Source organism: Toxotes jaculatrix, chromosome 1 (assembly GCF_017976425.1).
Source record: "Toxotes jaculatrix isolate fToxJac2 chromosome 1, fToxJac2.pri, whole genome shotgun sequence".
NCBI lineage: Eukaryota > Metazoa > Chordata > Actinopteri > Toxotidae > Toxotes > Toxotes jaculatrix.
In genome coordinates this window covers 20,906,091-20,924,074 of record NC_054394.1, presented here as the reverse complement: position 1 = coordinate 20,924,074, position 17,984 = coordinate 20,906,091, and the positions used below count along the sequence as shown (strand labels likewise).

Here is a 17,984-nt window from a genome sequence, read left to right as displayed (position 1 = left end):
ATGTACACATTTTAGTAACAGTAACAAACATGGTAGTGATCCTAAATGGAAAAAAAAAAAATCCACACATGTTGTCTACTGTCAGTCTTAAAACCTATTAATAGTACGTTTTACACTCATTGTGTAAAATGCCAGCTGTTGCCTTTCCTGCTTTTTCTTTTGCAAACTTTATAAAATGTACACAGCAATGTTGTTCTCAAACACTTGTCATCTTTAAAAGGGATCTAAAAATAGATGACTGTAACTGACAGCGCTGACAGTAGATATGTCTTTAACCGTAACACAATGTGTGTGGAACCACAAAATGTTTGTAACCGAAATTCAGATGCATATCATTTCCAAGTTTGAGACCTGAACAGTTCAAAACAACATTAAAAATCAAAAGAAACTCCATGTAGTGCAAGATGACCCTATGAGTTTAAATATAGGATGCATATGTACTGAACTAATAAATGAGGCTGGCAGGCTTCAGCTGCAACAGGGGCGCAGGTATCATAGTCGAGGGATTAAGCTGCCTCTATTTTTGTGGCTCTGGAGGCACAGAAAGAATGATGTGCCCTCAGTCTGTCTGCAGCCGGCGTTCTCCACTGCTGCAACATCTCTTGTCAAGTTGTCAGTCATTCATGTTGCTTCACCTTTCGCACCCTCATTTGATTTCATTTAAAGTGAAAAGGACTCCTCTCAGTTTTAAAATCTCACCTTTCCTTAATTTTTTATAGTCATTTGTTAGCTCTCACGGGTGAATGAGAAAGTGTGCCACATTGTTCAAGCCAACAAGGCAGTAAATTACCTGACACATAATCAACTGCTGATGTTATTCACAGTTTACTCTTGACAAATATCTACAGGGTATACTGTCAACAGCTTTGTTTGGTAGGGTATAAGTATTAAATCCAAGTTTAATCGCATTAGTGTATGATGAGTCTTAACAGTAATTTTACTTGACTGACTCAGGAAATAATACTGTGAACAAAATGTTTTTTTGTTTTTTTTTTCTAAGCTGAAGGTCAACAGATCTTTCTTTGAGGTTATTTGTTTGTCTCAGTGTTGAATACATTGGCTGAATACGCGATACTGATTGTGTGACTTGTATGTGAGTCACAGATACAAATGTAAATTCATAAATTCACACAATTTCAACTTTTAATATTAATCTCTAATAACTTGATGATTGATATGTTGGAAAAACTATTAGCCCTGGGTTGGTTGATATTTTCTCTATGTAAGAAGGTGTTGATTCATTTGAATTACTGTTGAATTGTGTTATTTATATCCCTTCATTTCCCCTTCATTGTCTTATAGTAATACAGCAACTTGATACAATAAAACTTTGAAAAAAACAAAAACTGAAATTTAATAATCTGATAATCATGCTACTGGCTCAAGACAGTTGTAACTGTTAGTGTCCTGAACAAATCCTTGACACTAAAAGTCTTAGCACACACTGGCTGGCCATTTGGCCTGCTCTGTGTCATCTGATACGTGATAGGTCCTCACTATACAAACAGCTATCCATTCCCACCGAAGAGAGGACAAAAAAAAAAACCTGTGGAAAGTCATTTGTCAAGTTGGAATCCTGTCTGGCATTTTTGGACCAGTTGTGCATTTTGTGAATGCAGTGATGCTGGAAATGTGACAGTGTCAATTTCACATCAAACGATGTTTCCACCTGGACCATGTGACGTGTAACTGAGTTCCTGACATGGCCAAAGGGGCTTAGAGTAACTATTACGCCACCGGGGGACACTTTGAACTGAGGATGGATAATCGCACGTACCACGTTGGGATTTTGTCCACTGAGTATTGGTGCATCACATTACCAAGCAACGTTTGCCACCTTATTAAGCCTTGAAATATATTTGAAATAGGTGTTGGAGGTACAGATTGTCATTTCTACAGCTATTGCATAGTTATGACTTTATTTTAAGCTACAGTTGCCACTATCACCACTCAAATTCAGTACATTTTATAGTTACTTTTTTCATTGGTATGAAAACCATTTTGCACAGTTTATTTTTATTTTTTATTTTTTTCATTAGTAATTTGAACGTATTAGTGTATTTTCATAGTGGACATAGTATTTTGGATTTTTAAAACTTTGTAAAGTTACTTATGAGTGCATGTATTCTTCAGTTCCCCTGTGTGGGACCAGTAAAGTTTATTTTTAAAAGTTTAGTACCATTTGTAGCAAAGATTTTCTCTACACTGGTAAAATATGGTTTTATTTGTGACAAAAATAACAGAAATTGTGACAAGAACACTGTGATTATACATTTTAACACAATTAAAGAACATGATACATTTTCACATTACCGTGCAGGAAGTCAAGTAGAATATCACTATTTATCATTAAAACTATTTACAGATCTATAGTGAGTGGTTTTTCTGTGGTTTATAGTTGCCTAAGAGGGAGGTGGCCCAACAAAGTAAAATATTTTCTCACACGTATTGTAATTTCACATAGTTAATTTCTTAGAGGAAGTTTCTGTTTAAGGACAAGACTCCACAAAAGAAGAAATGTTTACCACTACATATTCTGCTGTAGCATGTTAAGATAATAAGAGCAGCCGAAAGATCACAACCCAGACTTTTTGATGGATTACTTTGCTGAAGACAGACACATGGTGTGACAACATGATTTTGCTAATATCAAAAAGTTTTGGTTTGTAGACAATGCACCATGAGTTGTTCCATTTTCATGTGTTGACTACGTTTTCAAAAGCAGCTGAATGAGCACACTTACCTGCTTTTTTGACTGGCTCTGGCATCCTGAGTGATCTCCTCTCCTCCACAGTGTGACTCACTTTTCCTAAACAGTCTGCTGTCTTTCTCAACCCTGTGCCTTTAATAGTGCCGCTGATTCCAAAAAGCCTCCCCTCCTTTCATAAACCATCCCACCTCTCCTGACATTTTCTTTCTAGACCCAACACAGTGCCCAAAAAACAACAACCACCCCCTCATACCTCCCCCATCAAAGCTCATCCCATCCCAGCAGCAACTCAGCCCCCACCCCACCCCCAGTCACGTCTGACCTCAGGCTATATTTCAACCATCCTTTCCTCCAACACCTCTGCTGAATGATAGGCCTTGAGAGGGCGGGGAATGGATGTAAGGCAGCGGTTAAATTTAGAAGCTTGGATCCAAAAAAAAAAAAAAAAGTTTGTTTGCTCTGCCCACATCTGTCCTGCGCCCTGTCACCCATTGAATCTAAGAATGAATCCTTCAGTGGTTGAAATAAAGTGATCCATAGTTTATTTTATCTGTCAGCAGAGATTTTTCCATTGATGGACGAGGTGTTGAAGAATTCCTTATTTGTAAATCCATTAACCATCTCATAATTTGTTGTTACTTTCTTTGTATTCATTTTTATCTTTGTTTAGCATCTTTTAAACTGTACTTATCCCACATGCAGGGTGTCCTTTTTTCCAGCACAAAGTCAGCTGGAAAAATACAAGAAAAATGAGGTGCCTTTAAAAAAATACAAATAATTGGTGATAGTTATGCAACTAAAGAGCACACTGAAGAAATACTGTTTCACAATTTCTGTAATACAGTCTATTTAGAGGTAAAAAGATTTTTGTGAGGTTTTTTCCCATCAGAAGTCTACGGTGTGTATGCCACATTCTAAATCAATGAAAATATTAATAATTCAAAGTCTTTCAAAAAGTAATGTGTGTATCTCCAGACAGAAATGAATGACTTTGAATGAAATAGATCAGCACTTTCAACTGGCTTTCTAAGCTTTATTCTACATTTACTACACTTTTTTTTTTTTTTTTACTATAGTGTACAACAGCATACCACACTATGCTAAGTTTCACCATACTGTACTATGGCGTAGTACATTATTCTATACTTACACTATTCTGTACTCTACTATACTGTCCTATATTTTGCTATGCTACATGACACTATACTATGAAATTGTAATATATTTTTCTATATTTTACTATACTATGCTATCTTGTATCATACTATACTATGCAATGTTTCACTGTTCTATGCCATACTCTACTATATTTTACTCTACTCTGCTCTGCTACACTATATTATCATATACTATGCTATTGTGTATTAATACTATACTATTCTATTCTATTCTATTCTATTCTATTCTATACTATACTATGTCATGTTACCATACTGTACTATACTATACTATACTATACTATACTATGTCATGTTACCATACTGTACTATATTACACTAAACTACATTATTCTGTACCATACTATACAATATTTTACTGAACTATACAATGATAATTATAGATATATTCAGATCCTGCCATTAGATGGACTTTAGTAAATAATATCACTATTGATTACCACAATCTAATGACCAAGCATGCTTGTATATGCACAAACAAAAGTGTTTATGCACAAACAGTGACATTACTGTATCTGATATGAGACTTATTACACACTTATTACAAGTTCTTCTGTACTGTGATGCACTATATTCTATTCTTTTCTATTCAAGGCCATTTCTTTTTATCTTCTCAGCTGTTAGTTATGGGTATCAATTACAACTTGACCATTGAGGGGAGCTGTTGGCTCTTGGGACAGCAGGTGCTGCAGTATTTTTATATTTACATACTGCACATAACATTTTAGCAAGTTATTATGCCTTTGTATGACAGCGTTTTTGTATTATGTTATTTATGAAATGTCTTAAATTTAATTTTAGGTTTTATTGAAGTGAATTTCATCTAAACATGGTTTTGAAACATAGGGGTTACTTACATTCTATTTTCCTGTTAAAAGGGAGGTGCGTTGGTAGTGAAGTTTATAAGTATGTCATAAGACTGTCTACAAAACTGCTACAAAACTGCATTGCACACTTGTGTAGATTATTAAAAACTCCAGATGTGTCACTGTAGACGTTGCTTACACCCCCCCACCCCACCCCATGAGAAGAGAGCTGGTATCTGCAGTGTGTCGGGACACATCTTCTGATATATGTAAGAACTGAGTAACAAGCCATTTCACCCACCCTGCCCAGTATTAACCTCACAGTTCCTCATAGTTTATCTTTATAGCAGTAATGAAAGGTGAGAGACCTCATCTGTAAACCTCGAACTATACAACTTTATACAATGTTTACTTCTTCTTCTCCTTATTCTTCTTCTCCTTTTGCGTGCTTTACCTCTGGTGTGAGATGTTATCATAGTCATCGCTGAAAAAATTACAATACACATACACTGATGAACAATTTTATTTTTACAAGCAATTCTTAATTATAACATACAGAGTATTGTGTATTTGTACAAACCATTTTAATATAATGTAAATAACTGTGATAATGGTATATCTAACCCAGTCATGGTGAATGCTGTAGGTTAGTCCATCTCATGAATGACTTTTTTTTTTTTTTTTTTTGGTAACCTTGCTGTTTTAAATAGTACATGGAAATGAAAATATATACATACAGTAACATTGCCCACAATTAAAAGAGAACTTTAGCATGCTCACGAAAAGTCAAAAACAGCAGGAAGAAGGCTACTACTTCACTATTGTGGAGTTTTCAAACCATCAACTCTCTGAGCACTGCAAGTGGTTACATATCATGAAACAAAATCTGGGCTTTAATACAAAAAATGTGTAAAGAGACATTTCCAAGTAGATTATGCACTGATATATGTGTAGACCTACATGTAAAATTACATACCTAAGGTCTAAAATGCATGGCATACATAAATGTAAATGCAACACCCCCCTACCTCTTTTCCATTTTTCCTCTTGACTGTACATAGTTTGACATGAGAGTTGTTCACTTAAATGTGAAGAGAAGATTGATACCACTGTCCTGTCTATAAAGTTAATACAAAGCTAAACCCAGTCTCTGCTGGTGTACTGGCAACTTAACCAAGAAACAGTCCATCAAATGGCTCCACAAACTATATTTAAGTCTAAGGAAGCCAGACAGACTCTTTCCCACTGTTTCCAGTCCTAATGCTAAGCTAACTCCATAGCTTCGTAGTTACCATACAGTCATGAGAGTGGTATCATCAAAAAAAAAATTCAGAGAGAAAAGACAAGAAAAGAAAAGAAAAGAAAAGAAAAGAGAAGAAAAGAAAAGAAAATGCTCTGCCCAACTTCAAAAATATACAAATTAGTATATCCAGATTTCAAAACCAGTGACAACTGGGATCTTATAGAGTTTACTATCACTGTAGATGCTCATGTTAGCTAGTAGTGGTTTTATAGCTGTATGCATTAACATAATTATGCACTGGCATCTTCTGGATATATTTAACATTGGATGAGTTCAGAAGGGTGGCCTTTTCATTTCAACTAAAGTTGCTCACCCAGCACATACGGTATGCTAAAAAAGTCTCTTTGCTTCCTGTTTGCAACCCTATAATGCTCATGCTTTGGCGTCTTACTCTTGCATTCTCACAGATGTCAGCTGCAGTCGATGGCTTTTGAAATCTGCACTCAGTTGCCAGTTTATTAGATTCAGCTAGCTAAGACTGATTCGGTCTAATAGAACAGTGCAGCAATAAATCCTACCTTTATGAAACGAAGTAGGGTCAAGGTTTTTTTTTTTTTTTTGATTCAGCCCTATGGTCATTTTGGAGAATGCTGTTTGTGTTGTTGTAGAAATGTATTGCAGATAGGTGTTTCAGTTATTTAACCTGCCCAAATTCATTTAAATTAGAATGAATGTATTACACTTAGTTTTTGCTACCTAATAAACTGGCTGAGTGTATTTGATCTAATGATTTAAAGCATGATATCCAAAGAGTACTTCGATGTGTGTGATGCTTAATTTTAAATTTGTTTATTAGTTATTTAAATTCTGTATGTTTGGCCAACATCTCTCTGAGCCCCTGTCATCACATGACTTGCAGTGCCAACTTTGGCCACCACATCTAAATTGCTGCTCTGTGAATAAGCTTGATGCTGCCACCTGGCAGTGGGCAGGCTCTAGAGTGCAGGTTTTGCATATCTCAGGGCAAATCTGGGAGGGACACAATTTTAACAGGAGATACTTATAATGTTTTTTTTCACATCCTACCTATTCACAAACCCCCTAACTCATTTCCAAATGACAGGCTACACATTTTATTCTACACTGACTTTAACAACTGTATTTCCATACTGCTACTTTATGACAAATAAACCAAAGTGAGCTTTCTATGGCAATTACTTTCCTCCAGCATATCTTGTTATAGTGAAAATCTTTTGGGATCTTATCTCTTGTTCCATGCTTTGGAATGCGTTAGCTACTATTATCAAAGGATTGATCCCACAGTCCAGCAGTATTGGTGCTATTCACAAAATGCTACTGTATTTATCAGAACAGCAAGGTTGATTAAGCCTCTAACACCAGAAACTCTAATGTCAACACTTTTAATGATTCAATCCAGACACTTCAGTATCCTTCATGCCTACATGTATGATTTTCTCTCTACATGACTCTTCCCCAGGACCTCATCGCTGAACTGGTACGTTAGCTTCTTCTTTATCTTTTTCACCTCTCCAGTTTTGCCATAGTTGCGCAAAGCACGAGCCATCTTCTGATAGGTCATTTTTTTACGGTTGCCCTTCTGGATTCCCCAGCGGTGTGCGAGTGCCTCTTTGTGTTTGGAAGAAAACTGGAAAGTCCCTTTGTCTCTGTCCACCCACCAGATACTGTCCTTCATGTCGCCGTTCCTTAAAAGGTCCAACAGGAACTGGTACAAACGGATCTTCTTTTTGTTGCCTTTTGGGGACATCAGAATGTATTATAACTTATTTGTTGCTCACAAATCCAGTAACATTACTTCATATGAATATAAACAACAAAAAATAAATAAAAAGCTTGTAATTCTGTTTTACCAGACATTGGGTGGGTAGAAAAACTGTAAATTTATGTGCTCTAGATTCAAAATGTAAGTGGAATTGAAGACTGTAGACAACAGGGTAATTAGTAAAACACTTTTTCTGGAGAGCAGAGGCAAAATTATCTACATTGTTGCTGTGCTCCATGAAAAACCCAGCTGATGTCATGTCAACTGTCTTTGAAGTAGCTGCTCATATATTACGTGTTACATTATGATATTAAGGTTTTTCACATCACTTTACAGATAGCTGTCTATCAAGGGTCAAGTGCTGAGCTTCAACAAGAAAGCCTCTGCATTATGTATATAAAAAGATAAGATTAGTGTAAGATAATTGTTTTCATATCCTTCTACTCTTTGTGTTTAGACCGTTCTCGTATGTTGTAACTTAAAAAATTCTGTGAAATCATAAATTGCAGTGTAACTGTGCAACTACTCCTAACCCTAACCCTAATTTAATCTGATTGTAACTCAAAGAAGTCACTGACAGTTACATATATAACCATAGTTCTCTCAGTTCAGAAGCTCTCCATGCTACTTATTCCACATGTATATGGTCTTAACCCCATGGTGAGCAGTCAGGGAAGATACTCTTCAAGACACCTAATAGTAACTATTACTTAACATGTAACACATGGTAATTTAAGGACTGCATATTGCCTGTCTGGCTAACCATGTCTGAAGCATGTATCTGAGATGCTCAGAGTCCGACAGATGGCTATCTACACTCAGAGAGCCATGGTTACTTATTTATCTGTTTGTTCTCCACAATATCATTTTCCAAATGTACAGGGACCCTGTAAGGCCATGTTAGGGTTAAAAATGACATTGCATTAACAAAAATGCAAAGGGCTGGCTGTTTTCTTATGTAAGTATCAGTGAAGTGGATGACACCGAATCACTGCCACTGAAACATTCATCTAGGTGCTTGAACAAAAAAAGAAACTATTATTTGCAAAGGTGCATTCTGTACAAACCAAATGGCTACAAGTGCTGCAGACACAGTGTGTACCAGACACTGCTGAGGCTTAGCTTGTCCTTTTAGATCTTAAGCTGGCCAAAAGAGGAAGTGAGGCCGCTGTTTACTGAGCCAGCAGATTACAGTTAACTACAAAGAGAAAAAGACATGATACTGAACCAAGGTCCACCGAGACAGGGGTGTTGCCACTCTGGTGGAATGGTAAGCCATTCCTGCTGTGCTGACCATGACATCTGTTCAACAAACAAGGTGCTGACTGCCACAATTATGTAGTAAAACTTGGTTAAACTAGACAGAGAAGACCAGGAGACCACTCCTCAGATCTCTTAACAAGGAGGTGCCTCATCAGAAAGCCTAAAAGGTAGCCACTAGCAACAACCTGCTATTCCCCTCGTACATAGATTTAATTATTTCCACAATCCAATGTAAAACTCCATCCTATGAGTCCAACAAAATAGCAAACAAACTCTCTGTCCATTTTTGAGCCCACTTCTTTTGAATATGCGTCACCAACAGCGTAAAAGCAGTTGTGCAACCAGTAAGTTGTCAGCAGAAGACAAAGCTGATATGACTCAATACCAAACCTCTTCCATCCCAAGGCGAGGAAGACAACACTGTGATCCAGAAGGAGCCTTCAGACCTGCTTTCATTCTTACACAGTGGGTGGAAATCACCAAGACCCACTCATACACTACACCACTTAATAGTAGATAATTACATACCAAAGCAAATGCACACATCTCCTCTCTTGGTGGAGATAATGGAGGAATCCGAGACACCACACACTCAGTACTGTCATACAGCATGACCACATATCAACACCACAATACCACAATACAAGCATGGCCAGCTCAAGTAAATACTAACTCAAAGGCAACTGGACTTGCTTTAGATTCTTGAATCTCATGTATCTAAAGCGAGTACACAGTGACTTAGCACTTCTAGATATACCATGACCTGGATGGCTGACGATCTTCACATGGCCAGCGCAGTTGCTGTGTCTTAAAGTATCGGTGTTAACTGCTCAGTAGAGAACTGGACACTACCCATACTGTATGAAATGACTGTAAATGCAGTTCTTACCCAGCTCTACCGGTGTGACAAAAGGACCCCGATCTCTCAGACACTCCTCATCAGACACCTCCAGTGGGGGACTTCGTCCTCCATGTTCTTCATCATCAGAGCTGCGCTGGGACACGTGTGGTGTATACACAGCCCGAGGGAAGAATGCTACCTACAACAGGAGTCAGGATTAATTCTCTTAAGTCTTAAATTAAAACATTTGGAATAATTGAACTTGGAGCTTGTTGATCACATAAAATGTCCATTTATGTTGCTCCAAGGTTTAAAAAAAAACCATGCATGTCAATTTTATATACATATACTGTATTTGATTGTTGTGATGATGCCATTTCTTATAGTTACACAATTATGCCAGAATAATATTAAATTGATGCCTCCATTTATAAAATACCACATGTACTGTGCAGTTTTGCAACACTTGTCATAGAGTATTTCCATTTTGATCTACTTCATACTTCTACTTCCGCTACTCCACTTATAAGTTAATTGTGTTACTATTTTTCAGATTAAAATTTTACATATAAAAAACCTGATTAGTTAAAAACAACAACAGCACAAATACTACCCAAATTTATACAGCAGTTAAAATTAGCTCCACACTGACTTGACAACATTTAAGAAACTCTTACACGAAAAGTTTTATATGTGGAACTTTGACTTTTATATTTGTGGTGTTGATAACTTCTTCCACCAGTGATGATATTCATATCTCATCCTCCACCTTACATTTTCAAAAAAATGTTATGTTCTAAATTTTCATTTTTAATCACTCTCAAATGACATCTTAAATATTTTGGGATATTTAAGGGTGAAGGATTATTTTAAATTACAGTTGGGCCTTTCAGAGAGAACATGTTGCTACTGATATTTTGTGCTGCACCTAACATTGGGTGCTTTGAATTGTGGGTTTGTAATAAAAAAAAATTCTCAGTGTTGGTGAAAGAACATGGCAACATCTCTCTCTGCATGAGCTGTGATGTGTGGACGCTGCTATAGCTGTATGCCTGGGTGGGCAACACTTGTCAACGTATTCATAACATCCTTTACAAAAAACAGTCAGAGGTGGAAGCCTACATGTGAATTCCATGTGTGAATAGTGGTTTTCACATTGTATTCTCGTATCACATTTCAATTGATGCATTAACACCTTTTTTCTTTTTTTTCCTCACTCAAACACATTACACTTGCTCACAAGTAAAAACCATCATGTGACCTAAAAGTACCCATGCTTTGTGGCTTCTTTGTGAGGGATACAAACAGCAAAAACACATACTGTGTAGCTGAAATGAAACATATCTTTTGCATTAGTACAGTAGGTAAGTGTTACTGTAGGTGCACTGAAAACTGGCATGTAAAGTCTTACGGTTTTGTTAATATCCTATTGAACTGAAAAAGAATTTCATATGTTAGCAATGAATCAGAGTAACAATACCAATCATATTGAGGGTCACCTGTGAGCAGTGCTACATGCTCTGAGGACAATTACATGGAATGAAATGACATTTAAAATATTATTTCAAAGTGAAAATCAGTTGTTTAATATGATTTATTCCTGGAAACAACAGTAGATTTGTCCAGGAATGAACTCAAAGGCTCCAAAGTATTCCAAAAGATTTAAAGATACTTAAAATATATTTTTTGTTTATTTGTTTTTAATCAAACAGAACATACTTGATGTTTGGTGTTCAGCTACTCTGTCTGACTGTCAAAGCACTATACTGATGCTACAAGACACACAGTGAAATATTTCAGTCCATGACAACTTTGTCTGTATGACCACCCCAGACTGAGAAAGTGTAGGCGTCCACCTGACATAATGGGTTTGTTTGGGAAGTCTTTCATCTTGACTAGAATTTAAAAAATAATGAACAATGAAACAATAAATAAAATAAGCATGCCAATTTATTTTGTACGTTGACATTTTCTTTCACTTTCTTTTTTGATTCACTCTTTTAAATAGCTTTTTTTTTAATTTTAAATGCATATAAACCGTTTTTACATGTGTTGTATTAAGTGTATTAATTGTGCTATAGAAATAATATTGCCTTTGCCTTTTGCCTTTTTAACCATGTCATGACCCAACAATAAATTTTGTAAATGTGCATGCATACTGTGCTTTAATACAGTCCAAAGCCAGAGATCTCTGTTCTGGTTCAGCGGTTCACAACTGAAGGGGCGAAGCATGCAGTTGTGACAGTGAGTGAACTTAACTGAGCCTTCGGACACTATTCAGAGAAAAATGTTTTTTAAAACTGAAATTTAAAAAGAAAAAGAAGAAAAACCTAAAATTAAAGTTTTTCTTGTAACTCAAAGATTCAGTTCCTGATTTTTGTCACAGGACCCTGGAAAGGCCTCCAGGTCCCTAAATGTCCTGCCTGATTTGAAACCCAACTGTGAATTATGTCAAGTTTGAAGACATCTGCAGTGAATCAGAAGGAAATTTGGGGCTTCTGAGGCTTTATTGGGCACTACACCCAGGTAAGTTAGTGTGTGTGTGTGTGTGTGTGTGTGTGTGTGTGTGTGTGTGTGTGTGTGTGTGTGTGTGTCATGAAATCTCTGTGTGACATTTTCCATCAGCCAAGAGTTGTCTGTTTCTTGTGATTATATCTTTACCACCTTAGCACAAAAACACAGAGAGCCTTAAGTCTAATTATAGCTTTAATTAGTTGAATTAGTACTAAGCTATGTTAACGAAAGCCTAACTTAAGTTATTATCACTGTAAGCATTTCAACTGTGAATGATAACAGTCATTACACTGAAACCCTTGACCAAGAGTACAGTAAAAAAAAAAAAAAGCAATATAAATGCATTTTACATTTATATTTGAATGCATGTAGTTGTTTGCTGTGTGCTAGTGCCGGCATCCAAATATGTGTGTGCGTGTGTTGGTGTACTGATTTTTTTATTTACTTTGTCTTTTTTTTTTTTTGTATAAGTGGTTTTATTGCTGGCTGCCAGATGGACTTACTGGTTGCTGTAACACATGTGGATGTGTCCCAAGACTTGGATCGAGCAGGTTTTCTGGGTCATATCTTATGGCGTCGTGTCGCATGAGGGTGGGTGGGTGAAGAGCTTGCACGCTCTGCAGCTCTGTGAAGTTGGTTTCTTGAAGGTTTTCAAATTCTGCAGGGTGTACATGAGGATGACTGTGGTAGTCCCAGTGATCTAAATAGAGAAGGTGAGAAACAGTGTAATGGCCACATCCTGTTGTAAGGTCACTGGTTTGTTGTCTGAACAGTTGCAGATTCTAATTCAAATGCAGATCTTCACAAAACTGGAGAAATTATCCTAAACATGATTGGATATGGTTTAAAACACAAGTCTGGATGGCTTGCAATGACTCATGAAAAAAGTCAGACGGTCTATGAAAATTCATCTTTGTTATGAGATATCTGAAATGACAAAGCCAAAAACAACTGGAATTGACAAAGAGCTGCTTACTCATAGTGCTTGAGTTTGCATGAACTGAAATGAAATGAAATGAGGAGAATAATGGAGAATTCAGCATGAAGCTCTTTCCTGTTTGTTGCCACACTAGCAGTTTTGCCACAGCCGTTGACTTTTCATTTGCACTTGTTGTCAAACTCATGTTGTCCTTGAACCCTTTCCCTCCCCAAGAATGTATCTAACAATTAAATAAGGACATTAAACTTTGAACGTTTTACACGTTTTAAGCATAACCATAAAAATAGAGGAGAGTAAGATAGACATGAAGGAGTATTTCACCTGCAAATTAATTCAAAATACATTGCATACTCTTAAAACTACTAAATTAAATTAGATTATAAATCCTTGTTGTACATTCACTGTAACACTTTAAGATTTTTTTTTAATAAATTAGCATATTCAGTATCTTAATTTTAAAATTTCAAGAATATTAGATGAAAAAAATGAGATATTTAGGTATTTTACATTACTAATTTTTATCTGCTTGACAACTGAAACTTTCTCAGTATGGACGTTTTATGCTATAAAGTCAGGAAAAACTCCCCCCTGCACACACACACTTTTTATGTTGTTTTGGTCCAATATTCAAAACAGTTGATTACAAGAGAAAGTAAAGCACCTCTCTTGTATCAATAAAACCCCATGGGGCGAAAGTTGTTCTATGTCTGTAGTTGTAGCAGCCGAAAGAAATGGCATCTGTTTCCTGTGTTCCTTACACCCTAATGCGGTGTGCTCCAGCTGCACACACTGCAGGCTTTTTATGTAGGCCTATAATACAACAGAAAAGTCAGTGTCACCACATCGAGCCATGGTGGTTAATTTTAAGTACAAAAAAAGATGACTAGATGACTAAAATGACAGTATTTTCTTGTAATGAAAACCGAGAGCACAGCGTTTGAAAACGAGATTCATTCCAGAGAATTTAGTTCCATCCTTAACATTTGCCCCCAGTTGTCATCATTTGTTTGCATTTTTCAGTGTTTTCAAGTTGAATATCACTCACTGTAATTTAAAGGAACAAATAACAATTTAAACTCAAACAATGTTCACATGAGACAAAATCTATGCTGAAGTAAAACTCACCTGCCTGGATATCTGCATCTAGGACATACGGATTGTAATATTCTGTAATTTGATGTCTGTAGATCTCTGGATCATACATCTCTTCTGAATGCTGCAAGAGCAAATAAAAACATTTTCAGGCTCAAAATGTCATGAAAGAAAAATCTTTTAGTGGTGAATATGGTTCAGACGACACACATTATATCATTACTCCTCTGGCTCTTCAAAGGAAATATTAATGTTCACCATCTGTCTTTAATAAAATGTTCACATTGTCTCTAAATGTGTTTACTTTTGTTCATTAGATGAGGAATAAGAAATATTTGTAGCAATAATGACTTTTTTTTCTTACCACTACTGTTCTGAAACTCTCAAGAGCTTTTGAGTTTCATTTTCACGATGGCCATGGTATAAAAGACTCTTACACTTTGTATCCTGTATTCAAACTGCAGTAGACTCTCTAGACTCAGATTAAGTCATGTAGTTTGAAATAATAAATGTTGTCTATCCTCGTGAGTATTAAATAATTTTTTTGTTTAACGCTGCATTAAAAGCAAACTACACAAGGAACTGTTTTAAGCCTCAGATGTTAGAGAGTCTCCTGAGAGTTTAGATATTAATAAAATAAATCATACTTACAGGCGGGATGAGGTAGCTCTCCATTCTGTATGGATGCAACATGGAGACCTTTTCTCCAACGGACCGACTCTCAGACGCTTTGCTGGCAAAACACTCTCACAACCTTTCAAAACTTTTGCGGCACCATTGCACAATGTTTCAAAATTTCCTCTCACTCAACGAAAACCAAAAAATGTCTCCCTCTCTTATTGTATAGCATACACTTATGACCTTAACTACTCTCGGAGGCCTTCAGCTGTGTCAGATAGAATTAAACAAGCAAGGCCCGCTGTTTGACTGTGAAATGAAAAAGGAACTTTTGAGTTCTGTAAAATTTGTGTGGGTGGGAGCAATAGAGTGTGTCTGCTAAAGGTTCCTGGCCATTGATGATTTGTCGGAGGAGACCATGAAATTTTTATCAGGGTCTATCTACTGTCCCCTCCCTCAGCAGCCAATCATCACCAAGTGTTTTTCTCACAGCCACCCCCCCTAAAAAATTTCCTACAGGTGGTAAACACAGGTGGAATGCATGTAGAATATTTAATGTTTTTATTCTGGGTGATTATTCATGTCTTGAACTTTTAAATTTTTTTTCATTTAAATAATGGCATGCTTTGGTCTTAACATCAGTAGTGTCTTCTAGTGAAAAAATGTGATTATACAAGGGCATTATGGGTAACCTTTCAAGGTAACAGTTTCTTTTAGCAGTTTTTTAGAAGTATATAAACATTTAATAAATGGTTATTACTCACTATAGTATAGTTGTGCACAGATATAAAAGTGAAGGTTTTGATTTGAGTATCTTTGCGGATGCAAGTGCATAAACAGATAACTGATGTCAATGTAGTGATTCACACTAGGAATAATATGAAACGCGTCTATCAAATAATTACTGACAAATACTGTAAAGTACTAAACACTTATAATGTAATTATGTTGCATGTGTACAGCTATGTGTACCAGTTAAATGGTTATATAGTGTTTATAAACTCTAAATTGGGTGTTTAAAGCAGAGTGAGGCCCAATTCAGTACTAGTGTTCACTACATGTATAATATACTGTCCTTTAAAACCAGAAGAATCACAGTCTTCTTTATTAGCCATGTTTGTTGAAACATACAATAAATGTTACTCTTTCCAGTTTCAATGTAATCCCACTGCACCAAAAACACTGAGAAGCACTGAGATGACTCAAGAAAATTACATTTACGAAAACACGTTTATCACACAGATGTGCTAGAATTTACAGGCCACATGCACAACAAAGACAGTATTTAGTGTGACACTAGATATTATTTTTAGTGGTGAGTACACTGTAAACAACCATGCATCCGGGTTTCTGACTGCAGTTCTGAAACTGACGGACTGAAAGTGCTCACTGTGACAAAATGACTAAAACATGTTCTTTGGTGATGTAAACAGAAGTTTGTTGAGGGATAATGTCGACACATGAAAGATGCCCCCACCCACCCACACACACACACACACACACCCACACACAGACACAGACACACACACATACACATGCACATACATGCACATATACACACATCTGGAAGATAAGATGGAGGTACAGTGTCTGTGTTGTAACCACACTGAGGTAAATGGAGATTATTATTATCACAAAGAGGAGATACTGCTAGAACAAATCCTGGGGAGTCGGGGGTTGGGGGTGGGGGTATGGGGGGGCTCAGACCCCCTGATGCAAAAAAATGACCTACTAAGGCACTGAAAAGTGTCCTTTTTTGACTCAGTACACATATGACACATTATAAAATATGCTATGGTTTGTTTTGTTTGTTTGGTTTACTGTATGTTCAAAAGGCATTAGAGAAAAATAAAAGTTGAGTACTGAATGGTGCAGGAACAGTGTAGCACAAATGTGTATATTGTTAGCACTGCCGGTTTAGGAAGGAGACTGCAGCATTGTGATAAGGCAATGTGCTGAAAATATTACTTTCTGTACTACCAAAATACTGAGGTCACGTTCATCTCTAACCAACATCGGTATGTGTAATCCTATGGGCGCTGAGAGCTTAGCTACACTGTAGTCATTTAGTCAAACCCTTTTACTGCTTTCATAAAACCTGCAGCATAGTCAGGTACATTAATCACAAAGGAAGACTCAGGATGAAACTGCAGCAGATAGTGATTGGAAATATTTACAAATAGTTGTACAACTGCGTATATTATGTACACTATTAATCTTCTCATGCACATTGTCATGTTATAACTAAACTGTAAAATATGTTGTTTAGATGATTCTCTCTCCATGTCTGTTTTTTTGTCACCCTGTTTTCTTTTTTAACTGATACAAGACCATAATTGTCAGAATTCGTGTTTGGAGAGCTGTTAAAACCACACAGACTGTGGCCAGCCCCCAACCGGCCCCCATCTTAATCACAGCTGGTTGAGCAAAACTGACGGCATGTACAGTAGCATTTTCCGAGAGTATTAATACACAGCTGTAGCAAGCCAGGGACTATTTCCATCACAACTATTTTCAGTGAAGCCAAAAGATATATTTTTTTTTCTGGTGACTTTTTGTACATGTTGGGTGACGACGTGACTGAAAAGTGGCTGTTGAAAAGAAGTTCTAGGCCTAACTTTATAATTGTTTTACTGAGTCAAATTCAATTTACAGTATAATACTAAGTCAGTTTTTACATAAAGAACTGTGTTGATTCATATGTGCTGATGAGAAGTAAGGAAGAATGTCCTATTTATTGTTTTTATTATGTTGTTGGATTTTAATTTTTGATCTATTAACATGTCACTTTAATGTTGCAGCTGGTAAAGGTGCATCAAAATGTATTTGGTGGTGAGATTTTGTATTAGTAAACTGAATCTGACCACAGCTTTAAAATAAGAGTGGTGCACTGAAGAGTATGAACATTTCCCTTTGACATGTGGTGGAATAGAAGTAAAATGAGTACAACTACCTCAAAACTGTATTTAAGTACAGTA

At 36.5% G+C, this 17,984-nt stretch overlaps 2 protein-coding genes across 6 annotated transcripts in view; both read right to left on the bottom strand.

Moving 5' to 3' along the window:
• The window catches only part of mybpc3 (myosin binding protein C3), a 32,635-nt gene extending 29,745 nt beyond the window's left edge, over positions 1–2,890 (bottom strand). For 2 of the 5 annotated variants that reach the window (XM_041043869.1, XM_041043885.1), the window contains exon 1: positions 2,744–2,840. In XM_041043869.1, the coding sequence (XP_040899803.1) occupies positions 2,744–2,768 (25 nt within the window). In that variant the 5' untranslated portion in view covers positions 2,769–2,840. Of the gene's footprint in view, positions 1–2,743 lie in introns of all 5 variants that reach the window. The other 3 variants (XM_041043878.1, XM_041043852.1, XM_041043861.1) reach the window with 3 other exon arrangements.
• A 2,312-nt stretch (positions 2,891–5,202) lies between these two features.
• spi1b (Spi-1 proto-oncogene b) lies at positions 5,203–15,392 on the bottom strand. Its single transcript, XM_041035053.1, has 5 exons — positions 15,040–15,392; positions 14,422–14,512; positions 12,860–13,056; positions 9,891–10,041; positions 5,203–7,710 (listed from the first exon to the last, which is right to left on the bottom strand). Exons 1-5 carry the CDS (start codon positions 15,079–15,081, stop codon positions 7,397–7,399), a joined length of 795 nt encoding a protein of 264 aa, XP_040890987.1. The 5' UTR covers positions 15,082–15,392; the 3' UTR covers positions 5,203–7,396.
• Between the last annotated feature and the right edge of the window lie 2,592 nt (positions 15,393–17,984).

Bases quoted from the DNA above. Each gene is read 5' to 3' on its own strand.
- spi1b (XM_041035053.1), bottom strand. From the start codon at position 15,081: ATGTTGCATCCATACAGAATGGAGAGCTACCTCATCCCGCCT. The intron at 14,513-15,039 runs GTAAGTATGATT...TTGCTCTTGCAG, and splicing joins AGAGCTACCTCATCCCGCCT to CATTCAGAAGAGATGTATGA. The intron at 10,042-12,859 runs GTAAGTCCATCT...CTCCTGTTGTAG, and splicing joins CACATGTGTTACAGCAACCA to GTAGCATTCTTCCCTCGGGC.